Source organism: Cydia strobilella, chromosome 2 (assembly GCF_947568885.1).
Source record: "Cydia strobilella chromosome 2, ilCydStro3.1, whole genome shotgun sequence".
NCBI lineage: Eukaryota > Metazoa > Arthropoda > Insecta > Lepidoptera > Tortricidae > Cydia > Cydia strobilella.
The window spans coordinates 13,013,369-13,039,110 of record NC_086042.1 but is presented as its reverse complement, the minus strand read 5'-3'; the positions used below and the strand labels follow the sequence as shown (position 1 = coordinate 13,039,110).

Here is a 25,742-nt window from a genome sequence, read left to right as displayed (position 1 = left end):
CTCTATTTTTGAAGTCGGTAAAAACTGGTTAATTTTCTACCTAGATATCTCTTATACTACTCGTTTAATAATTACTATCATTTATTTACAATTATGTAGATAATATATATATAATTAAAAGATCTTGGCAGAACTGTACGAGTATAAGAAAACAGGAATTAGAATTTTTTTAATGTTTTAAGTCTGATACTTTCCCTTTTTTGGGGAAACTTTGTTTTCCCGAATTGATGTAGTCAACCAAATATTAAATTTATGAGGTTTTGTTCGTATGATACCTAATTACTTACTTATTTAAACAGCTAATCAGGTAAATGGAAATAAAGGACGCGAGATAATTTTTATAGACTTAAAGTTCAGACATAAGTTGAATGTATTGCCTTATAAACAGTAATGAGTATCAAAGTGATCTAGGTGTTTTTAAGCATTATTTATTGCTTTAAGCATTATTTATTACAAGGGTAATTATTAAATTTAACAAACCCTGAAATCAAAGTCACCCCGCTATCGTGTATGTCCAATTAATCATAAGCCGATTTTTTAAATAAGTAATGATTTGATGCATAGACATGTTGCAGGAATTTCGGCGTAACATACCGCGTAGTTTAATTGAAGGATTTTATCTTGAAATGATCAATTATACTCGTATTACTGTAATTAATTGTAATTCATAATTTCAGCTAAAATATTTATACCTAGTAGTAATAACGCAACATGTTTCATAGAATTTGCTACTAAATAAACAATGTCTGCGGTAGAGATGACACGAGTTAGAATTTTAAAAACAATCTACTAAGGAAATAAAACTATGAAAACGGATTATATCGCGGATAGTGAATTTATAATACATCCCGACGTTTCGAACCCTTTACAGTGTTCGTGGTCAACGGGTGACTGAGGAAAAGCTACAAAGTGCAAAAATACCCACATACCAAAATAATTAACCATCATAAACTATAAACTTTAAGGCTGGTTGTACATGCAAAATCGGTTTATAAGTAAGACTAGTAATACCATACAACTATTTTCAAATACGCGATAAAGCTACGCCACGAACGCTGTAAAAAGGGTTCGAAACGTCGGGATTTAATTTTTTTATTTAATTTAAATTCAATATACGCGATATAATCCGTTTTCATAGTTTTATTTCATGAGTAACTATCGCGGTAACCGAAGACAATATCTCTATTCTCTACTAATCTACTAACTTCGAAAGCAGAAAATAAGTAGAGAGTAAAAAAATAGCTTACTAGTTCGTTATTATTACATCATTAAATGTTGCTTTACGTATATTTGGAACTTAAAATTATAAGTACAAACATATAAATAGGCTTCAATTATGTGAAACACCGTGTTTTTCCTTTGTTTCAGGCAAAATTTTATACAAATCTACAAAATTATATAGATCGTGTCATTCACGATGACTCGCGAATTTGTCAAATTAATCTTTAAAGCCGTGACAATACGAACCAAGGCACGCGTCCTCGTGAATGACACGATATATAATTGATCTAAGTTAATCATCAAAACATTTTGTTTGTCGGGTAAACTTAACGTAATAAAATAGAAACTTGATAATTTACTGCTTAGGTAAAATGGTAACAAATTCAAATTTCAATTGTTCTACTTAAATTACATACGTAAAATAGTAGTCATTTTATGTCACGAAGGCTATGGCTTCAGTAGTTATATTATATATGAGTAAAAGAAATCTAACACGAGTTTGTTAGGCTGTCGTCTAATTCTAATATTTGTTCTTTTGTCTGTTGCCTACTCTATTTTTATAAAATAAGATTGAAAGTGGCAACTGTCAAGCACTCGGACAGTTATATTTTTGCCAGTTATGGTAATCATTCAGCCCACGATGCAGTTAGGTCTTTACTGTGTTAATGTGAGTGCTAGGAGGATATATCTAAACGAAGTAGCCATTAACAGGCATTCCCCTCTGTCGAAAATAGTCGGCCAATGGTCATACACAATGTATGGACTGACGTTTATCTGATATGGCTATTTTGATGTTACGTATACATTTGACATTCCCCTTCCCCGCTAAAATTTTTAGACTTTTTTGTACAGCAAATTACAGAGGTGGCGGCTCCGTTTGGTTATATTCTCCTGGTGTGAGTGCGTGGCCCGAATCATTGTTCTAAACCCCAATAGGTCGGGTATTAGTGCCCACTGTGGCTCGTGCTTATGGCGTGATAGAGCGTCGGGGATGTAGGTAATAGAGCACGGTGGTGCGCTGCTCTATAAAGATATTAAAGATGCAGTAGCATACGCGACCCGTGTCAGGCCTATTGCGTGTTTGTGTGAGTGCGCTGCACGCTGGCTCTGAATCCTAGCTTATCGTCAGCGGTGTAGTGTACAGTGCGCTGCTTGCCATCCGCGTCCATGAAAGTGTAGTAGCCGCGCACGGTGCCGCCGTCACGCGTCTCGTGAGCTGACTTGGAGTCACCAGTGCCTTTGTCCTGGAATAATTGAAACAAAACTATTTAGATTTTTTGTTTCTTATGTTATTTAGTAATTGATCTATTCATCACTATCACGCATTAACTTTTTATCATTTAAAAACTAAATGTGAGTAAAGGGGCCCAGTGATTACCAGTCCGCCGGACGATATCGGCCGGTCAGTTGTTCGGAACTGTCAAATTTTTGTTCTAACTGACAGGCTGATGATATCGTCCGACGGACTGATAATCAGTGGGCCCCTGAAGAGCAGCATATTTATGAATAGAGCAGGATAAAATATTTAATAGAGCAGGAACAGGAATGTAAAAAATTGGCATAAAATGGACGTCCAATTTTATTCTTCTAAGTTTTAGTCGTCAAAGGTTATCTTGATTCAATAAAGGTAAGATAAAAATTGTACCTATGATGATTTTTGCAAAGTGCGTGATGGTGCAGTAAGGCTTAGTTCCCCACTTTGTCCAGATATGATATTATTGTATCTAAAGGCGCACCAGCGAGTGGATCAGATACACTATTAACGCGAATAAAAAAAAATGCCTACTCCAGAGCACAGTCGCTGTGGCCGAAATCGGTCAGGAGCATCATCACCATCATGTCATCATCATTCAATTTGTATTGTAAGTTAAAACTGATTTTGAACGAATTATAACACAGGTTACACAGGCACCCTTTGCCTTGGTTTCTATGTGTGTTAAAACCTTCCTTTCACTGGATAATGAACATTTCGACATTTTAAAATAGGTAATCCTATCACATTTTAGTTATAGTTACTTACTCATTTGTGAAGAATACAATTCTACATCTAAGTAGTATATCTCAAATGTAGTACCATTGTACCAAATATTTCGAGAGTTGACCTTCGTGCCCTCACTAAAGGCACATACGTTGCTACCTGATACTATCAAGTCGTTGCCACAACGGTTCGGTGATGTTTTTTTTGTTTAAATTTATGCCTGATTTTGAACGAATGATAACACAGGTTACACAGGCAACACAGGCACCCTTTGCCTTGTTTTCTATGTGAATTAAAACCTGTCTTTCACTGGATTATGAACGTTCATCAACATTTCGACATTTTAAAATAGGTAATCCTATCACAACTATATAGTTACTTACTCATAAATGCCGTTTAATGAAAAACCGGCCAAGTGCGAGTCGGACTCGCATTCCAAGGGTTCCGTACATTCCACAATTTAAACAATGTATTTTTTATGTAAAACGTGAGTGACATGTCTTTAAAAAACCCGTAGGGGTCGGATCAAAAACTAAGTGATTAAGCCCGACTCACGCTTGACTGCACATTTCTAATAGGTTTTCCTGTAATCTATAGGTAAAGATCTATTTTATGTATTTTTTTCAAAATTTTAGACCAAGTAGTTTAGGAGATAAACGGGGGCGGGGGGGATGGTCATTTTTTGCCTATTTTCGTGAATAAATTTTAATTGTTTATTCTAAAATTAAAAAATATATATTTGAGATTCCCACAATGAGCTCTTTCATTTGATATGTAACACGATATAGTTTGAAAAACTTTTTTTTTTTAATTTTCACATTTACCCCCCAAAAGTGGACCCTATGTTTAAAATTCATTTGTTTTCGTTACATGTTCGTCTTTGGGTCACAAACCCAAATACCAAACCACATACCAACCAATATATACCAATACCAACCAATACATATTTGGTATATTTATACCAAATTTCAATTTAATTGGTCCAGTAGTTTCGGAGAAAATAGGCTGTGACAGACGGACAGACAGACAGACAGACGCACGAGTGATCCTATAAGGGTTTCGTTTTTTTCCTTTTGAGGTACGGAACCCTAAAAATATATAAAATGTAGGTTTTTTTTTAATTACCGTAACAAAACTTTTCTTGTTGGTTAACGAAAGTTAACAAAGAGATTTCTACTTAAAAATATCCATACTTAAACATGCCAGTAGGTTTGTAATTTAAGCTTAAACTGCAGGAAAACATTCAATTACTAAGGGTTCCGTCTCTTTAGGTTGATACGGAAAATTATCAAAATTTGAAGTTCACTACAAATGCCCTTTGCTTTTACCTACCCCAGATAAAATTGGGTTATCGTACTAGTTACCACCAAGTTGTAACCAGTGGTAATAACTGGGGATAACTGGGATTTTTTTTCCAGAAGTTACTACCAAAATTTTGTTAGATACTAATAAAAATATAGTGTTTTAATTCCACTAGTTACAATTGGGGAAAACATGGTGGACTGGTGGTATATAGTGGGAATAACCCAACTATGCACTCCTTCGGCTGCAAGGTGTAGGTACTGGCTATAGTTTCTCCAGATTGGAAAATAGAAAATATAGGCAGTGTCGTCGCGTATCTATGCGATGTAAGTCAACGTTCTATTCAAAATTATTTTTTTCTATTTCGAATTAGTGCACGTTCGCTGACTGTACGGTTTGATAATGATTTGATATGTTATCGACGCATGATTTAGGTAGTTCCAGGCCAAAACACCACACCACACAGGAAGTAAACTTCCTACTTGAAAGAAAAATTGTTATGACCATTTTATGTTAAAATTTATTAACGTAAAACATGTGCCACTGTCCTAGTATTAAATATATCTATAACAGATCATTGCATGATATTCCTAAAATTAACAACAATAAATAATTCTAATTACTGTCCAAAAACAATTATTGATTTAGATAATGCACTTTCTAAGTTAGAAAAATAAAATCTCTCAAACCTATGCACTTAGACAGATCCCAACAAATTGGCCGAAATATTCATTAATAAGAAAGGAAATTGCGTAAAGGAATATACCATTACTACTAATATATTTCAAAAAAATCGCCCTATAAAACCATGGATAACAAAAGGAATGCTTAGATGCATAAGAAATACAAATAAAATGCAAGTGAAACTCGGAGCCTGATAATATAATATTAAAAATAGCATACAGGAGATATCGCCATTTCTGCGACAACCTAATTAAAAAATTAAAACGTGCATATGAGTAATAAAAGTTAACAAAAGATGTAATATAACAAAACCCGTAAAACTTATGAAAGTCAATAAACAATATCACAAACCGAAAACCTAACAAGTCCGAAAATAATGAATAATTAGACATTAAAAGTACCGCTCTTGTACCGGTCTTAATACTGTAAATAACTACTTTGCTGACGTTGGGAAATTTTTAGCTAAAAATATCTTATCAAACAATACCCATCAACCTCGTGCAGCCAACCAACCCTCAAATCCCCTATCATCTTCTTTTCTGTTACTGAAAACTGATCCTAAGGAAGTTCATACCATTTTAATTAGCCTAAAATCAGATAGTGCCCCTGGTTGGGATAACATCTCGGCAAAATTCCTCAAAATAGCTAGCAGCTTTATTGTACCCGTTCTCACTCACCTATTCAATTTATGATGTAATAAAGGTATTTTTCCAAATGAACTAAAGAAAACAATTATAACCCCCGTATACAAAAGCGGGAGCAGAGACGAAGCATCCAACTACAGGCCCATTTCTGTACTACCAGCTATATTACAAAAAAAATTGAGAAACTCCTCAACAACATAGTTATAAATTACCTCGAGAAGTTCAATATAAATGTACTTTCAAATTCACAATATGGTTTTGGGAAAGCTATGTCAACCGAAGACGCGGTAACAACTTCTTTGATAGTAAATAAAATTGACAATAACCAAAAATGCTTAACAGTTTTTTTAGACCTTAAAAAAGCTTTTGATACTGTTTTTATTCCCTCTCTTATAATTACTTTAGAAAAGACAGGCATAAGAGACATCCCACTGAAGCTACTAGAAAATTATCTCCAAAACCGCACTGCAAATCGCATTTTCTAGTAGCTTCCAAAGAGCTAAAATAAGAAATCATATAAGTGAGGAATCCAATATAACGGTTGGCGTGCCCCAGGGTAGCGTTCTTGGAACAACCTCATTCCTTATTTATATAAACGGACTGTGAAATGAAAATAAAAAATGGTCTATGCAGATGATTCCGATATTGTTTTTTAGGAGAGACATGGGCAGACGTTAAAAATAATGCAGAACAAGATCTATCCAAAGTAGCTCACTGGCTTAACTCTCACTTACACATAATACAGCTAAAACCAATTATATCTGTTTCACAAACTATAAAAGTTCTCAACCAAGTAATTATTTCAGACTCAAAATCCCTACATGCATTAATTGTTCCTGTATTTTTTTCGGTATGGCAATGCTGTTACGCATCGCCCCCCTGCCCTGAGGTTCAGCTCTCTCTGACCCGGCTCTTTCCATTGAGAAAAGAGGGGGAGGAGCCTACCCACTAAACCCACACCGACGTTTCCCACAATATGCTGTTTTGGGGGTTGGGGGCCCTGGGACATTCTACTAAGACAAATCTATGCATTTTTAAATCCATGTCCATTAACCACGTTTATTAACACTACATTTGCGAGTAGAAAATTCACCACTAGATCTGCAAAATTGTATAACTTCATCAATAAACAAATAAACATATACCATGTACCTTATTATCATTGCAAAAAATGGATTGAATTAAGCCGAAAACATACATATATAGAAAGCGTATTATTAAAAATTGCTGTAATTGAATAAATTTACATATATATACACACATCCAATGCACAAAAATCGGAAAAGGAAAGGACTTTCATCATGTCTACATAATATTATGTAGATACACCGAACTCATGTTTATATATTATTTCAAGAGAGAATATGTTTTGTTATAATTTGTATTTCATTAGATTTTATTATAATTAGGATTAACACATGTAATTTTTATTTTATTTTATTTTGATAGGTACAATAACATAATGCAGGCAAACAACATTGTAAAATATTTCTTACATAAGCAACTTACACATTACTTACATTACGATTACAATTGTACACAACATTATCGTGGAATAATTATTAAGCTAAATACTAATTTTGACTATAAAATCTTCTGTTATTAAAGTTCATAGTAAAAATACAATAAATTATTAGCACGGTAAGATAATAAGTATTTACTTACAAATTTTGAGACAGCAAAACATTTTTGAACTTAGGTAATAAAAAACTCAAAATATCAAAATCAATATCTAACTTATTATATAAACGATAGATAGATATTATATTAATAGAGATAGGTACTAAATACTTAATAATGTTATCTGTAATTTACTCTTATAATTTTTGATTTGAATTTGATTTGATAAAAATACGTATTCTTAGAAATCCCAAAGCACAATGTTTGGTGTGCCAAATATTGCAATATTTGCAAATACAGGGCAGGGTCTCTCGCGTCGTGGGTCGTGGGAGCAGTGTGTCAAATCAATGGTATCAGATGCAGATTATTTTATGCCGCAGATTCCTTGTGGGTTCTTGTCAATTACTTCATATGAGCTGGTGGTATGATTTATCTATGCATTAATATTTAAATCTATGATGTAGTAATTGAATAATTAGTAGCATTGACAGCTTTGGATCGTATAGAAGCCTAGAAAAATCTCGAAATTGACGCTATCCGATAACAGCGCATACGGCGGCCGCCTTTTTTAATTTTAAAAACGGGTTAACTAAATATTTATGTGTACGAGTAGGTATATTAAAGGTAGGTGACAACGATACCTAACAACGGACCAGTGCAGTATTTAAATAAAATTAAAAATACATACCTATAAATAAATCAATCATAAAATATACAACCGAATTTTTTCATTATAATTTTTCTTAAAGCTAGTTAATTACTTTTTTTAATTGAATAACCAATTAAATAATGCAATATCCCGTTTCCGTTCTCCTTGGGCTTTCGTCGGCGTAAGTCGAGGCGAGGTCGGTTGTCGGGAGCAAATCGCAATGCCCCGGGGGCCGGGGGCGCAGTAGGCTTGCCATTATCGTACCTATAGATTGCGTAACGTCCTAAGGTCGACTACGTAAACCGTTCTAGTATTAGGAGAAAGAGAAAAATACAATAAATTAATATTTAATAATAAGTGTTTCATCCTGTTATTATACCGTCAAATTAAGATTGTTTTACATTCTTTCATTCAATGAGGAAATTGTTTCATTATTTAGCATACATTTTTAAAGAAAAAACTGCTCGTACTTATTACGTACGTACCCGTTTTAAGGAAGAGCTTAGTAAATACCAATTAGGTTTAAAGAACTTTATTTCCCAAAGAAATTTACATTTCGCTTAATGAGAAAATTGCATACAATACAAGTGTATCTTGAATTACAAGAGCATCAAAAGAGCATCAAAAAATTAAAGACAGAAACCCATTAAGTACCTCCCCATTCCTTCCCATTACATTACCTAGCGTATTCCCGCCATTAATAGTATAAAACAATCTGTCAGTTTTATTCTTTACGCTGAGTTTTAAATGATTCATAACTTTTATTTAAGGATGAGAATGCCAAAAATACACAATTAAAATAAAACAATACAATTTATTAAACAGTACCTAAAAACTACTCAACATTATACAACATATCAATTATCATTATTCAAACCAATATTAGGTATAATTTGTCCAAATATAAATAAACAATTCAAATCAAAATAAAACTAAAAAAAATAATGGGTCAAATAAAATAAATAAATATAATAACAATAAAATAATAGTTTTATTAATTTAATTTTATTAAAATAATTGCTATTAATTACCAGATATGAAATAATTTTGCTCAATTTTTTAGCTCTATCTTTTACGTGTCCAGCCTAGACTGATTTATTTTATCAGTCCAAAGCATTCTACTCTTATTTCATTACGCATATCTACGCAAAAAACAGTTCCGTCTTGTCACGCAAAGAAATCTTTCCGTGTTCATGCTATTACCTGCTGCGCGTTACAGAGCCATTGATGCCAATTCATGATAATTAGTAACTACTTACATTCATTATTGATAACAATTCATAATTGTTGCTACAATTATTTAAATCGATAAAAATAATAGTAATACCGCAATTGTTAATTATATCAAAAACGAGTTTGTTACCTCTATTGTTTTTCCTGTCAGCAGTAGTTATGCCATAATCAGCAATTAAGTAATTAATGAAATCTAAGTGTTCACCGCAATATTGACATAAATAATTGAGAACAAGAGTTGTTACTTGCCTTGACAATCAAGTATTCCGATTGCGTAACGACCACACCTCCAGAATACCTTACACTTCCGAGTTCCGACATTACATTACTAACGAACTCTATTGAACTTTAAGGCCCTGAATACATGAGTGAAAGTGAACGCATAACCACCATTCTTTTGTAGGTGATATTCTTTGCGGGCCTAATATTAAATGGTCTCACAGAGCATTTAGGAAGCGGTAATGGATGGTGTGGCATTTTGGGTAATCGATTGGCATTGCTCTAGTTAGGCTTTTGCAAGACGTTGAAGACGATAGTTGTGTGAGGACAAGGTTTGATTATGAAATAATATAAATATAAGTAACTTTTAATACATACGTGTGTAATCCTTAGTGTACTATTAACATTTCATTTCTGAAGAACGACTCCGGTAGTCGGGAGCTAAAGTTTACTAAAGTAAACTAAAGTCCTAAAGGATTATTTAGTACCTACCGAACTACTGTTTTACCTTAAAATAGTTTTTGTATATTGTATTTAATTTAATTAACATAGATTAATCGTTCGTTTGTTACTTAACAAAAAACATAATTATTATACTGTATAACTCTACGGAGTGGGCCCGAATAACCGAAATAAATTGAACCATAAATTCCGCTGCCCAATTAGATTTGTTTGTTTGACTAATTCGAGATCTATGGTCATGCAAGTTATGCGAAATATAGGCGAAAGACGCTTAGTTTATACTTTATACGATAAATTCCTAACCTAATTTTATAAAATTATAGAGAAAAATACTCTAGGAAAACTCAACCTAAACAATCGAACGACATTCAACGCTCATCTCACATCTCCTGACATCACCACCCTACTCAAAATCGAATACCTAGTCCAATAAAATTTGTCCCTGTATGAAAATTTTGTAAGGTACTTTACTTATAACTTATTAATATGATGGAATTCGATAAGTAACATGGTAACATAGGTTGTTCATCTGACTTAGTGGAATATGTAATTATCTATTATAACAGGTGGTAGGAATATGACCTCCCCAGAAGCAAGCAGCCTCGTGGACATTCCGCCATTGAAAGCTATGTCATAACCGATCGCAATTATCGTATTTTTGGCAAGGTCGTGTCGCATGCGCTCGCCAATTAAATAACGCAAGCTTACTTGCTGCTGTCACCTACATGCGGCTGAAGTAGTAATTTCGATTAGGCAGGACGAGTGTGTACTGGCCGTTGCAGCGTATTAAATACGGCGTTTCGAGAACCCAAGATTTCCTTTGGCAGGACTGAGTCCTTAGAACGTAGAGCCACCAAGATTTTCGGTGTAGTTTTTTAGGGATTGATAATAGTTTCAGTTTCAGTTTCAGTTTCAGTTTCTTTTTTCACAACGAAAGTTATTTATATGTCAATTTTATTATACATATTTACATCTTGTCTATTTTATATTAACAACAATAAGTATCCCATTTTAATAATCACATAACATTGTTATTTGTATTTATTCATAAATTCATCTAATGAGTATTAGAACGCCTTATCTATTAAATATTCCTTAAGATTACTTATAAACTTAATAATATTATCTGATAATTCAGCTGACTTCAAATTATTTGGCAAACGATTATAGATTCTAGGACCTATGTACCACACACATTGTTCAAACTTTTTTAGTCTGTGTCGGTTAGGGAGATTATTTCTATTTTGGTAGTTAGGACCACGCGTTCTGAATTCACTTAGATGTTTATGAACTACTTTTGCCACTTCAAATATGTACATCTACAGACCTGTAACAGTCATGATCCTTAACTTCCGAAATAGGCTGCGGGCAAGTGTATCTTAGGGCACCCCAGCTATAATCCAAATTACCTTTTTTGCACCATAAACCCTTTATCTGTCCGCTGCTTGTCCCCACATTATTGATATGTGGGGATGGTATTGATCCGTACTAGACGTGTGCGCCGATTAAAAAATGATCGGCGGCGGCGTTTGCCAAAAAATTGGCGGCGGCGGCGTATTTTCGGCGTGAAATCGGCGTGAACGACACCAAGCATCAGTACATCCCTTTGTTAACAATCTTCTATACTAATAGCTCCAGTTCAGCCTAATTGTGCAAGACACTTATATAAGTTGTGGTTACCGATAATTAGATATTAAGCATCAGTCATGATTGTTATATAGATTTAAGAGCATGTAAGATGTATTTATTATCTGTTGGTAATCCTAAATAACTAAGGAAAATTAAATTAAATTAAATTGTGCCTGAAGGGTAACGGACGTCGCCGAAGCTGATAAAACTCTTAGGTATATGAATTCTACACTAATATTAAGTAGGTATACAACAACAAGTGCGAGTTATTTAAATATGCAGCTCTTGTTTTGATAGTATACAATAAAATGACAATAAACTTCCCGTAACAAATATGTTTGTGTTTTGCTAAACTACCTTCATGGCCAACCAAACGAGGTGTGGTAAATATGTTAGGTAAATACTTTGCGTCACATGTGTTTTCATTCAACATTATCCCTAATAAAGAGAACAGCAAGTATTCAAACAATGAAGCTTGTATAGCCAAATTAAAACAATGTACAAACCACATAACCCACAACCCACAAGTCGTGCTTCACTCATGGTCAAATTGATTGAACTAAGATATAATTACTATGAGATTTCATTAACAAATACCTGCGTTTGGTCATGTCGTCATGTCGACAATGGGCTGTTTTGGCCTGTAATCATTAACCTTTTATAGTATGTAATAGATGAGGTCAAAGTTGTCATTGAATTATGATTTTGTTAAGTATGATATTAGAACAGAATGTGTCAGTGGTTTTAAATGATTGGTGGCAGGCTTATTTAAGCTTCATATGAAATGTTTGTAATTCCATTGTCAAAGATTTGAGTTGAGGCTTCAAAGGCGTGACGTTTTTGGCATAAAGACAAACATAGGTAAGAATAATGTTTGTCTCCCAAAAATATATCAATTGGTTTTTACCTAAATAAAAAACCGGCCAAGTGCGAATCGGACTCGCGTACCGAGGGTTCCGTACATTACATAATTTTAACAATGTACTTTTTATATGAAACGTGAGTGAAAGGTAAATTGCGGTTTACGATTTATGACGTATTAAAAAAAACTACTTACTAGATCTCGTTCAAACCAATTTTCGGTGGAAGTTTGCATGGTAAACAAAATTTTTGACCCGCAGTTCCTAAAAAAATTTCGCTGGGGGCCGCTTTTGTACAATATACCATAAATAATACGTAATATCTTGATATCTAACCCCAAGACAGCAATTTTGAAAATAATTTGTTTAAGAATTTTTTTTAAATATTTTCATGTGTATAATTTTTCAATATTACAATATTGAGAAATTAAAAAAAAATCTAAATAAAATTATTTTCGAAATTGCTTTGTCCTTATTTAGTCGAAATTTAGAATAAGAATTAGAAATAATTTATTTCGTGTAACCATGACACATACATTCTGTTAAATAGTAAAAAACAGTTTAATATATACATGTACATATTTGAAAATATTTAGATCACTACGGTTTCATTCAATATTATACACACTAAATATTTTGAAATATATTGTGTCTCACGATAGTTTAATTTCGATGTACATATTTGATATAATATGACAGTGCAAGTTTTCTTCTTAAAGTATGTAGTTCCTATTTATAGGTATAGTAACTTTAAGTGGTTCATAAAATTTGAGTCAGCTAACACACACCTCTAATCTATGCGCACTTGACCGCACATGACCGTGAAATATCAATTTACGCCGCCAGATGCCACTGAATAAATTTTTTATACTAAATGCCACGGTCCACTTTCACAAGTTCAACAAATCAAACTTCAAACTAACTGATAACAATAGTTAAATTTTTCGCTAAATTTATACAACTAGGAACCAGGATGTTATTATGTAGGTACCTTTTTCCGTTAAATATTTAAATTGATGACTTCTAGCTATAAGTAACACTTTCTACCACGTATTGACTACGACGAAACTCTCGCAAGCTCATTTTAAACTATCTTATATTACAATAGTATGCGTTGCGGCGGGAGTTATTAGGTCGATTTTTCAATTGAAGCTTATATTTAGATGGAGCTTTGCGAAAATTGTTGTCGATAGGAATTAGCTAAAGTACATTAACATTACTGAGACATCATGAATGGTTTATGTAGTGTCTTAGTTTTCTATTTAGGCGTTTAGCTTCGTAAGTAGTTCATTTGAATTTATTAATTACCTACCCATTATGTCTAACGAAAGAAATGAATTGAAATTATGATGCTCTGATGACAACAACTGTTTTATTTTGTTTACATCTCACTCATAGCGATTGTCTTATATTGTTTTTGAGTTGTTGTAAACTACAACATTGTTTTAAAATACTCAGAACTGATTGTTATTAATATGTAATAAATAAACACGTTTAGTTATTCAGCTGGTATAGGTACTAAATTTGTATAGAGTTAATTGTGTGTGTGTGTGTAATTTATGCTGTATTTCATACTTACATGAACTCCGTAAGAGAAGGAATATTGGGGATGTGGGTCGTACTCCTCATGCGCAAGTTCTGCTAAACTTGCTGGCGAGTTCCCATGTACCGGACGGACCTCTGTGTTTAACGTTTCAAAACCAAACTTGTCGTTCCCTTTTGGGTAATTGTTCAAGCCCGCTTCACTTAGTCTGGGCTTATAGTATGTTGATTCGTCAATCGGCTTTTTGGGGCTTACGAGCTGGAAAGGTTTCCAGCCTCTGTAGTCGGTGACAACGTTTTGGTTTACTATACTTTGAGGCTTATAAGTAGCGTATTCTTGGATGTTTTGGTTTTGGATTTGCGGGGGTTTATAACCAGTATATTCATCGACAGTTTTTGGTTGATATCTAAGAATAGGTTTGAAATTATCAATACTGTTGAATGGAGGATAGTAAGTGGGTCGTGTGAATTTATGAACCGCTCTGGTTTTTTCATATTCTGGTAGTTGTGTGTCTGGGTCGTTCATGTACGCGAGTATAGCGTCATCTACATTTTGGTAGGTTTTGTACGCATATTCAGGCCCTTGTGCTCCGGGGCCTGTGTGATCGTATTTGTTTTCTATCGCGAAACGAATTTGGGCATCGGTGGCCGCTGAGTTTCTCGATAACCAGGTATCCGCAGTGATGCACGCCGCTAACGACAGAATTATCTGTAAAAAAAAATATTGTTATATACATTTAAGAGGCTGTCAATACCTAAAACACGCACACTGTCTATTTGTATCGGAGTAAATGAAATAGCATTGTCGCATGATACTGGGCCTGGGCAAAGAAATAATAAAACTATTGAAATAACAAAAAATATATATTATTATTATTATTTTTCTCTTTTATTTATTTTTTTAGGAAACAAACACATACAAATATGTATAAACTTGCAGATATAAAATTAGACCTTAGTTCCATTAAATATAAAATACTGATATTGATAACAAGTAGATACAGGGCTTGTTCGGCACTGCCTATAAATATTTGTGTAATAATACTCGTTAGCAGTTTAGGTATAAATGTTTTGAAATTGTGATTTTAATTGCAGACCCATAAATAAATAAAAAAGACAGAACCGTGTAATGGTGATTTTAAGACCAATTTTTGCAATAATTACAATTTCTATCTCGCCGATTTCGTTCAATCATGAATCGAGTACGAACACGGTCTTTAAAATATAATGAATAATGACATAATTATGTTTTGTTTGCTTCACTAAAACAAAAAGTAATTCTTTAAAAACTGGGTAAGTAACATCTATTTCAAGGATATTGGGTGTTGACAGGTAACACTAACTGTATTTAAAAATTACGCGAAATAAATTGTACTGTATAATAAATAATTTAGGTATTTTAGACATAGCTACAAGATAACCCTCATTAAATTGCGTTGAACCAGGAAACTATTTAGAATTTTGGATTGACCTTTGAACTACATATTATCAAAATTCAGAATTCTGAAAAAAGACAAGTTAATCAAGAAAGAGAATTTAATCAAGCGAATTACCAATTCAAAAAACAACAATGATTTTATATGCATAGGGAAGATATGTCTGGCCAATAATCAGGTAGTGTGATCGTGCAAAAATGTTGCTAATTAGTGCAGTAAGGTTTCCGAGTCAGTGCCCGCCGGGTGCGCAACAACTACGTACGAGTATGACCGCTGAGGCGTAGCGCCGCCGCGCTTGTCGCAAGTGTGAATGCGCCTTAATGCAACTATATTGTCAATTTTTGGCGCAATTTTTTGACGACATTAAAGAGAAATCGTCCATGCTTCCTATTATAAGCAGGTGTTTATAGACATTATAAAATAAGCAAGCCTGCGATTTCGTTGGGCTTCAAATACCTACATCATTCCCATTTGTCCCCGCCTGATGTATGACAGTGGCAGCGGTCTCGTGGGTCGGGGACAAATGGGAATACACTCTTTCTTGACTTTAAACCTAAAAAAAAAGTGCGGGTACAAAATTAAAAATATTCCTAATGTGGAATTAAGAGTGCCTAAAAATGTTATTGGTGTGATTACTTACCAATGTATAAGTACGTGTTATATGTATGCATGGACGAATGCTTAATAAATAACTAGTATAAGATTAAATTGTCATAAATTTCTTAGTTCTAATTCAGCCTAGGAGCTCATGCACGACCACATTTTACCATAGACAGTGTAATAAGATTATTCTAATTATCACGGTCACGGTCAAAGCAATTATTAATAAAATGTAATTATTAGCACGCGAAACGTTAAAAAATATTGGCTTTTAGTTAACAGGCTTTTCCGCCTAATCGAGTCACAGTGTTGATGCTTTACATGCGGAATGCGTTACAACATATCTAATATGAAGATCTGGGTCTGTAGGTCACTATATTAAGTAATTTCACTTTTTACTAGATTTTCAACCGGTATCATAACTCCCATAATATGTTTTGGTAATTAAGGTGGTGGGTATTCGTAAGTTATGTAGCGATGTAATATGGCTATAATTGAGCCATAACACGAGAGATATCTGATGAGTATATTAAGGAGTTCATATAAAATCATGTGGCCCTCTCCTGACTCCATCAAGAGACACATGGACGTTAAATTGGTTAATAAGAATTCAAGTAAAAAAATAAAACATAAAATATCGAAAAACCGAACAAAAATTGGTTGGTGACACTAAATAAAATATTTAATTTTTAAAAGTACATATCCATAAGATCTATCTTTCTTTGACGAAAAATTAAGCATTTCACGAAATATGCGTATTAAGGTTAAAGGAATTTAGGTAAGCCATTTCTCTAAGGAATAACTCATTGTCATTTTGTCTCACGCAGTCTGCCAACTGTTTTCAAGTAGCGAAATAAACATAATATGTTAAGTAGCTTTTACATATTTAGATTACACCTTGCTTGGAGGAATTGGTTTAATAATAGAATTACATATAATTTAAGTGTGTAGTTTATAATTAAGGAAACGAATAAAATACTTATATCTGGTTCCCCCCTACCCCTAGTGTACTTATATTTCATTTGATAGCGTGACGTGAGTTTCCAAAACGTCCCGTTTGGCGCGCTGTTCAAAATCCCGTACGTACGCTATCGAATGAAATTTACACTAGGGGTTTAACGCGAAATGTGTGAAAAATACATTCTTCATCCAGCGGATTACGTAATTACTAAGGTAGTTTCTTTTACATAATCAGATTTTTACATTCTGGATTATGGTAATATATTGTCAATAAATTCTCTCGTAGTTGAAGTAACGGCAGATGTGTCATTATATAACTGAGAAAGTGGTTTTAATGAACCAGACCAGTGATGTCGTAGGTCGTAGTTTCTAAAGTTAAAAACACCTACTGTACCTAGTTGCTGTAATTAAGGTGGCTAGAAAACTTGACGATAAATTTAAAGGTCCCTTTTTATAGCTTTTCGTAAATAATGAAAGCGATACGACGTTTAAAGGAAACTAATATTAACACTCATCAATATGTAGTCGTGAATTGTAACAAGTATAAATTTAAAAAAATTGGAAAAGTAAAAAGCACTAGTTCGCGAAAACCAACTTTCCGCACGCTAAACAGCTACGTAAAGTAGCACTTTTTGAGCAATTGTATTAAAAAGTAATTTTTTTCTGGAAGACATGGGTTTAGATGTTAAGCTTGGATTGAAAATAATAGGCAAGATACTAAATTACAATTATAGTACACAATTATATTTTTTTCGTAGGGTTTTACGTTTTTATAAGAATTTCCGCGAGTTAGTAAAAAAGCCGGTTTTTTTTTTACTTCCAATATTATTTAAGTACTTAAATGTTACAGTACAACAGTGTCAAGTAATGCAGAAGAATTATAAAAAAAATCCAATATAATTGATCTAGTTCCCCTAATTTTCATTTTCTTATTGACTGCTATTATATTGCACACAACTGTATATATAAGTATGTATATCGTCGCCTATAGTGTCCATAGTACAGTGCTTAGTTTGGGCCCTTAGTTGTTGAAAAGTTGTTTATTTTTATTTATTTTAAAGGACCTTTAAATATGCATTTATTGTGTTCAAATATTTATTTATTTATATATGTAACTTATCCTAAAAAAAATATCAACAAGACTGATTTGACCAGGTGTGTCCTAGGAGATATAACTTTAGTATGATAACAAACCAGAACAATTTATGTAAATATTACGAGTAATTTTTTTTTTGTTGCTTTTTTAGCATGTTTTTTGTTTGTGAGCATATTATATTATCCAAGTAGGTCAATCAACGCATTTTGCTTGAGTTTGCTGTTGTTAGATTATAGTTTTGACAAAAAGTCTATATTGCGCCGGGTTCATTATTTAATTTTAATTAGTGTAAGATAGCAAATAATAATGAAAAGTTGCTATATTGCATCGTGACCGGAATTATACTGCCTCTTTCCTAAACTTGTTTGTTAAAACGAGTACCGAATTAAGGTTTTGTTATATAATGTAGTGGTTTGACAGGTAGATATGAATATTATATATCATTGCACATGTTAATTTAAGAAATCAGTTTTCACCACGAATGATCTGTCACGTGGGCATGTCCCTGCTCTATATTATTCTGTGAATCCCCAGCTTGCTCTAATTAAGTTTTATTTTTATTGGATTACGTGATTTATATTTATTTGTACCTTTTATGCATGAAATCCGTGCGATGAAGGTATTTTGTAAACAGTCACTTTACAAACGGGAAGGGGTTTGCAAATTGCCGAAGGCAATTTGTAAAAAGTCGGCATTATGTCATTAACGGCGCCGCCGTTTACATTTTGCCGCGGCATTTTGATCGAATTACTTCTTTAATGTACCACGCGTGGCGCTGCACATCAAAACTATGGAAAACGCTGGGGTGTCCATCAAATCTGCAGTTAAGGGTCTCCTGCAAGCTCGGTTCTCCATACAAACGTAGTTCCGCTCTCATTTCAAAACGGCTAGCTTACAATAGGGACTTACAATAGGATAAGGTATATCTACGAGTATGTCTGTAATTATACTCTGATTTGTAATTAAATTCCAAAAAACTAACCTCACTCAGATCCTTTTTCTTTTGTAATAATGGAAAATATGTAAAGAAGTAAACTCAAATTTTCCTTTTGCATACTTTTAGCTTTGTTTAGTTTCTTAAAATATACGGAAAAAAGAAAAAGTGAGGTTAGATTATTGGAATTTAATTTTAAATCAGAGTTTAGTTAATGTAGCTTCAGACACCATAGTTAAATAAATAGAGTGAATTTAAGTTTTTCATAGAAAACTCGTTTTTCTCTATTTAACTTATAAACTAGAGCTATATAAACTAATTTCAGACCTAGATATACCTTATGTCATTGTATCTGCAAAGTTTCATTACCATCCAACACATAGTTTTAAAATGAGAGCGGAACTACGTTTGTTTGGGAAGGCGCAATGCGGCCGAGCTTGCCGGGGACTTTTAGCTAGGCGGAGCCCTGCTAAGCTATTTCTCGGCGGTTTGCCCTTCGGGCATTTGAACTATTTGAAGCTACCTAACGAACTTAACCTACCTACCTATTGATTTAGTGTGACGACCGTGAAAACATGTAACCTACTTACCTACCTACGATTTTTTCCCCAGTGTAATATTTTCACGGACGTCACACTAATTCAATAGGTAGGTAGGTTCAGATGCCCGAAGGGTTAAGTTGTGTAGTTTTGGTTTTTTTAAGCCATGGTCACCCTAACGAAACCCACAACGTTTGAAGTTGAAATTGCCTTCGGCAATTTTCAAACCGCTTCGCGTTTATAAAATGACGGCGCCGTTTGTAAACGGCGGATTCTTACAAAATGCCTGCGACATATACATGGTGTTACAAATGGACATATCCCACTGTTTAGGTAAGTATTGTAAGGTAGGAAGGTACTTAAGCAACAAAGTACTTTGGTATGAACAACTGTATATACATCGAAATTTGTAGTTATATTTTGATGACATCTATATTTTGATGACTGTACAAGTGTACGTTATAGGTAAGTAAGAGTTACCTGCTATAAAGTATAACGCTGTATAAGTAAATAAATATTCAGTTAAGTTATGAAATCTTTTTTTTTTCGTCATTATGAATTTGTTTGTTAATAAAAAAAACATAAACAAACTCACCGTTAAACGAAACATTTTCCTAATCAAAAGAACACAGATCACAAACTCACTAGGTGCTTTTAATTAAAAAAGACGAACACATCTTCCACGATAGGCCGATTAAAACAAACGCGGTCGTTTTTTGCCGTCGTTTAAATTTTAAATTAAGAACGGGCAATCGAGGCGGCAGACCGTTACTGAGTGGCTGTGGCCGGCAGTTGACCGAGTCGTTTATGTGCAACAATTTGTCAGTAGGAAGATCGGAAGTCCTATTACTAAGTTGGATTAATAATTGGTTACTACCTACCTACTAATTTGTTTGGATTAACAATCATCCGTACATTCCATTGGAATTGTCAATAATTGCTAAAGGCTACTGAAATGCCATTATATTTATTACTGTAATAGAATCCCATATCATAATGTACATGTGTATTTTACAAACTATGGCTAAGTATAATCTTGTAGTAGTCTTGAGGCAACTGGCACACATTTTCATTGGTAAAATTAAAGATTTACTGAAACGTGTATATTACGATATCACCCCATCTGCTTCTATCCCATGGCCATGTTTTTTTTACAAATTAAGAGTTGTACGCAACAATATAACTGTCAATGAGGAACGAAAATGGAAATCATTACTTAAATAGCACTTAAAACATAAATTATTGGAATGCATATCACGGCACGTCTGTACACGCATCATGCGTCATAGTGTGAGTAAGTTGCTTAAAAATAGTACTGAGAGTACGCCAGAAGTCCGCCAGATTTCTGTCGCGGAGCGAGGTAATTCGAGTAGGGGCGGGGCGGTGCGTGGCCGTTCTGTATAGAAAGAAAGAAAAAAAAAGAAAGAAAATACATTTATTTGATAATACTATTACTTATTCTGTGCCTGAGCATGACCCGACATGCTCTTGGCCGGTTTCTTTTTAAACCTGACTATAAGCTTGATAAAAGAGACTATATAATTAGGCTAGCTGGAGGGCTTTCGAACTTTATAATCTTTTTAATGTCAACAATGACATTTCTGGCAGCTCAAAGTACGAATCGCCCTCGAGATATCGTGCCAAATTCTATCATGCCGTTTTGACTTGATACTCAAAACGACATGATAAAATTTTGTATCTACCAAGAACAATAGTACAAAAAACATACATCCGAATTGCCTCTACCTTTTGAAATCTTGAAGTCGGTTAAAAATACTAAAAATACACTGTACCTATCATCTCTTCCGTAGTAGTTTAACGATGGGATTATCTAATTATTAAAGATTTACGTATCGAGGTTTCGGTATTAGTTTAATATTAATATCGTATTGCGATTCTATACTTGGTCATGAGGTCATAATCATAACACTCACGTAACACTAAAGGGGCAGGGCATGGCACACTGCGTCCGAGTTTGAGCGAGACAACGCTATTTGCGTATTATAACGACATCCCGCTCGCACGTCGAAGCGACGTGCGAATCGGACGCACGCAGTGTGCCTGCCCCATTGAGCAATGCAGTTACTTTTAGAAATAATATTCATATTTTTAGTTTTTGTGAAAGATTAATTTTATTATTTTTAAGTTTAAAGGTCCCTTTTTATAGTTTTTCGTAAATAATTCTTAAACGGTGGCACGTAGCAAATAATGTTCTATTACATAAGTACATAATCTACATAAAATTTTCTACAAAAAATTTGTATTATTATAAAAAAACAAAAAACCCGACTGCACACTAAAAAGAGGAAAACAAGCCCCACAAGAAATATTGTTTAATCAAATGCTAAAACCAAGCTATGGAATACCGTTTAAACAATATAAAAAATGCACTATGAAATGTGTTTGTAATCGATAGTTAAGAGCGCTATTACATTTCGGCGTTGAGCGTGTTTAGGTATTTTACGCGCTGCGGCGGGCTGTGCGAGCTCAGTATGCCGATCCCTTCTACCACGTTTTCCCTCTCGCTCGCACTACAATGATGGATTAAACAATCTTGATCCTTCGTGAAGCATATTGAAAACAATTATAACGACACTAACTTAAAATCCTAATTATTGTTATTTGGTACGAAAATACTAAATCCAGTGCAAATGTACTTACTTTTGTATTATAAAAGAATTATCTTATACTAGAAAGAAATTATACTCGCTTGTTTACATGTTTCGTCATTACATTTGGTACAGGTACAGGGTATCCGTACAGCTTGGGACAATGTCACTTGGTGCTAAATTATATCCCAAAAAGATAATTTTCACTGAAAATGACAAAAACTGTCAATCTGTCAAATTTGACTGATATGTCAAACAACACTAAACTATGTCACTCAGTACCAAACTTTAACAAAACATGTTAATTTTCACTAAAAATGACAAAAACTGTCAATTTTGACAGTTTTGACAGATGTGTCAAACTAACCAATTGCATTACGCACCAATTGCATTAAAGTTAATTCGAATTAAATTTTTGAGACGTTAATGGCCATTGAAGTTAATGTTTTGTTTAGTGTTGTTTGACATATCAGTCAAATTTGACAGATTGACAGTTTTTGTCATTTTCAGTGAAAATTATCTTTTTGGGATAGAATCTAGCACCCACTGACATTGTTAAATGTAGATTTATACTATCTGTCAAAATTGACAGTTGGTGACCTTTTGACAGTTTGGATCCCAAATCGAAACGGCTTGTCCGATTTTGATAGGACCTTCAACATTAGTCATGGGATGGAAAATGTAGTTTGACACATCTGTCAAAACTGTCAAAATTGTCAGTTTGACAGTTTTTGTCTTTTTTTGTGAAAATTAACATGGTTTGTTTGCTAAATTATATCCCAAAAAGATTATTTTCACTGAAAATGACAAAAACTGGCAATCTGTCAAACTTGGCTGATATGTCAAACAACACTAAGCTATGTCATTTAGTACCAAACTTTAACAAAACATTAATTTTCACAAAAAATTACAAAAACTGCCATACTGTCAATTTTGACAGTTTTGACAGATGTGTCAAACTGCATTTTCCATCCCATGACTAATGTTGAAGGTCCTATCAAAATCGGACAAGCCGTTTCGATTTGGGATCCAAAACTGTCAAAATGTCACAAACTGTCAATTTTGACAGATAGTATAAATCTACACTTAACAATGTCACTGGGTGCTAAATTCTATCCCAAAAAGATAATTTTCACTAAAAATGACAAAACCTGTCAATTTTTACAGGTTGACTGGTAGCGAATGCCTTAAGAAGGCATTAAGTCCCCCTTTTGTACCTTCATGTGTTGTGCAATAAAGCTTAAATAAATAATAAATAAATAAATAAAATGTCAATTTTGACAGATTGTATAAATCTACACATGACAATGTCACTTGGTGCTAAATTATATCCCAAAAAGATAATTTTCACTGAAAATGACAAAAACTGTCAATCTGTCAAATTTGACTGATATGTCAAACAACACTAAACTAGGTCACTTAGTACCAAACTTTAACAAAACATGTTAATTATTACTAAAAATGACAAAAACTGTCAAACTGTCAATTTTGACAGTTTTGACAGATGTGTCAAACTACATTTTCCATCCCATGACTAATGTTGAAGGTCCTATCAAAATTGGACAAGCCGTTTCGATCTGGGTTCCAAAACTGTCAAAAATGTCAATTTTGACAGATAGTATAAATCTACACTTAACAATGTTACTTGGTGCTAAATTCTATCCCAAAAAGATAATTTTCACTGAAAATGACAAAAACTGTCAATCTGTCAAATTTGACTGATATGTCAACCAAACCTTAGTTCCACTAGGTACTGCCAGGGTTCAGCATCAGCTCTATCATGGGTACTGCTCTCCTAAGTGCTCATCAAGACGAGTCGGATGACTAAAACAGCGTGTGCCTATGTTGCACCAAACCTTAGATCCACTAGGTACTGCCAGGGTTCAGCATCAGCTCTATCATGGGTACTGCTCTCCTAAGTGCTCATCAAGACGAGTCGGATGACTAAAACAGCGTGTGCCTATGTTGCACCAATCCTAAGTTCCACTAGGTACTGCCAGGGTTCATAAGGAGGATGAGTAATACATAATTAAAAACTTATACAAGTTCAGTCTTAGTTATATCGGAGCATCGTTTATAATGGCGTAAGTGCCATCGACAATAAGGTCCCTTTTTATAGGAAATACCACATTTTATTCTGTTTTAGTATTTGTTGTTATAGCGGCAACATCATCATACATCATCTGTGAAAATTTCAACTAGCTATCACGGTTCATGAGATACAGCCTGGTGACAGACGGACAGACAGACAGACAGACAGCGGAGTCCTAGTAATAGGGTCCCGTTTTTACTCTTTGGGTACGGAACCCTAAAAACAGAATAAAATAGATATTTAAGTGGGGCTCCCATACAACAAACGTGGTTTATTTACAGTTTTGTGCGTAATAGTACGGAACACTTTGTGCGCGAGTCCAACTCGCACTTGGCTGTTTTTTTTTTAAATTTACTACCTATAAAATGTCAGGTCATTTCAAATATTTTTAATGTTGTTCGGAAGTTTGTTATGTACAGTACTCGGATCAAAGTTTCTCAGTCGCAATTTACACGCACACAGTATAGCGTTTTACACGGCGCCTGCCGCACACAACGATAAAATACCTCGTTGTCGCCGTCGAAAACGTGCGGAGCCGACCGACACAGGTCCGACCTCTTCAAGCTCTGCCGCGGTACTGAGATCGCCAGCGCGCGTCATCGGCAATATATAGGTAGAGTAGTTTTCAAAAAAATGCCAAAAAATTTAAGTAGAATTTGATAAACACAAATGTATACCAACAGTATAAGCAAACGTTGTAGATTGCTCGTGTATAAAAATGACTAAGTAGATTTTCGTAGGAATTTACACTTGTTTCGAAGAGAAAATTCAATTCGTTTAACATTGATTTTCTCTTTCTTAAAAGCATGTAGGAAGAATATCATTCGATATTCCTAAAGTACAGGATATTAGTAATACAAAATATCCAACTTTAGCAGAGTAAACTTCTCAAAATTTACAAATAAGAGCTCACAATTCAGTGCTTCACGCGGTTTTTCGTAAACGACCATCAGAAAAACAATCATTACTAATTTAATTAGTCCTTTTTCTAAAATGTACAACGATATTCCTAAGGATAAGAAGACGCTCTTACTGGAACAAGTACTCTTTATTTCTAATAATGAGCGTAAAATCTTAAATGTTGTCGGGAATATCATCAATTTTACATTATTTCGACTTTTCTTGTAAGAACGCTCTTAAATAAATAAAAACTTATTCTTAATACTAACTAAATAATTATAATTTATAAATGTTGATGGTAAGTATCGCAGGCGGGGACCAACACAGGGTTACTTATAGTCATTTTGGTTATTGGTTGTTAAGTTCACTATTTAGCAGAATGTTACTTAAGTAGGTATTTTCGTTGGTGGCGGTCAAGTTGGTGTACACGCCGCGCCCTCGACCAGTGAAGACGTGTCGTGTCTCCGTGAAGACGGTCCTCGTAAATTGGACCGAAACATGTCGAGCTATTCGACTTAATAATACGTGAGTGA

General features: G+C 34.0%; 1 protein-coding gene across 1 annotated transcript; it reads right to left on the bottom strand.

The window, feature by feature from the left end:
- Positions 1-2,256: 2,256 nt before the first annotated feature.
- On the bottom strand, positions 2,257-20,375 carry LOC134751971 (uncharacterized). The gene is made up of 3 exons (XM_063687495.1): positions 20,204-20,375; positions 14,081-14,752; positions 2,257-2,465 (listed from the first exon to the last, which is right to left on the bottom strand). The coding sequence occupies exons 1-3, from the start codon at positions 20,216-20,218 to the stop codon at positions 2,292-2,294; spliced, it is 861 nt and encodes a 286-aa protein (XP_063543565.1). The 5' UTR covers positions 20,219-20,375; the 3' UTR covers positions 2,257-2,291.
- Positions 20,376-25,742: the final 5,367 nt, after the last annotated feature.

Bases quoted from the DNA above. Each gene is read 5' to 3' on its own strand.
- LOC134751971 (XM_063687495.1), bottom strand. The intron at 2,466-14,080 runs GTAAGTATGAAA...CAATTATTCCAG, and splicing joins CCTTCTCTTACGGAGTTCAT to GACAAAGGCACTGGTGACTC.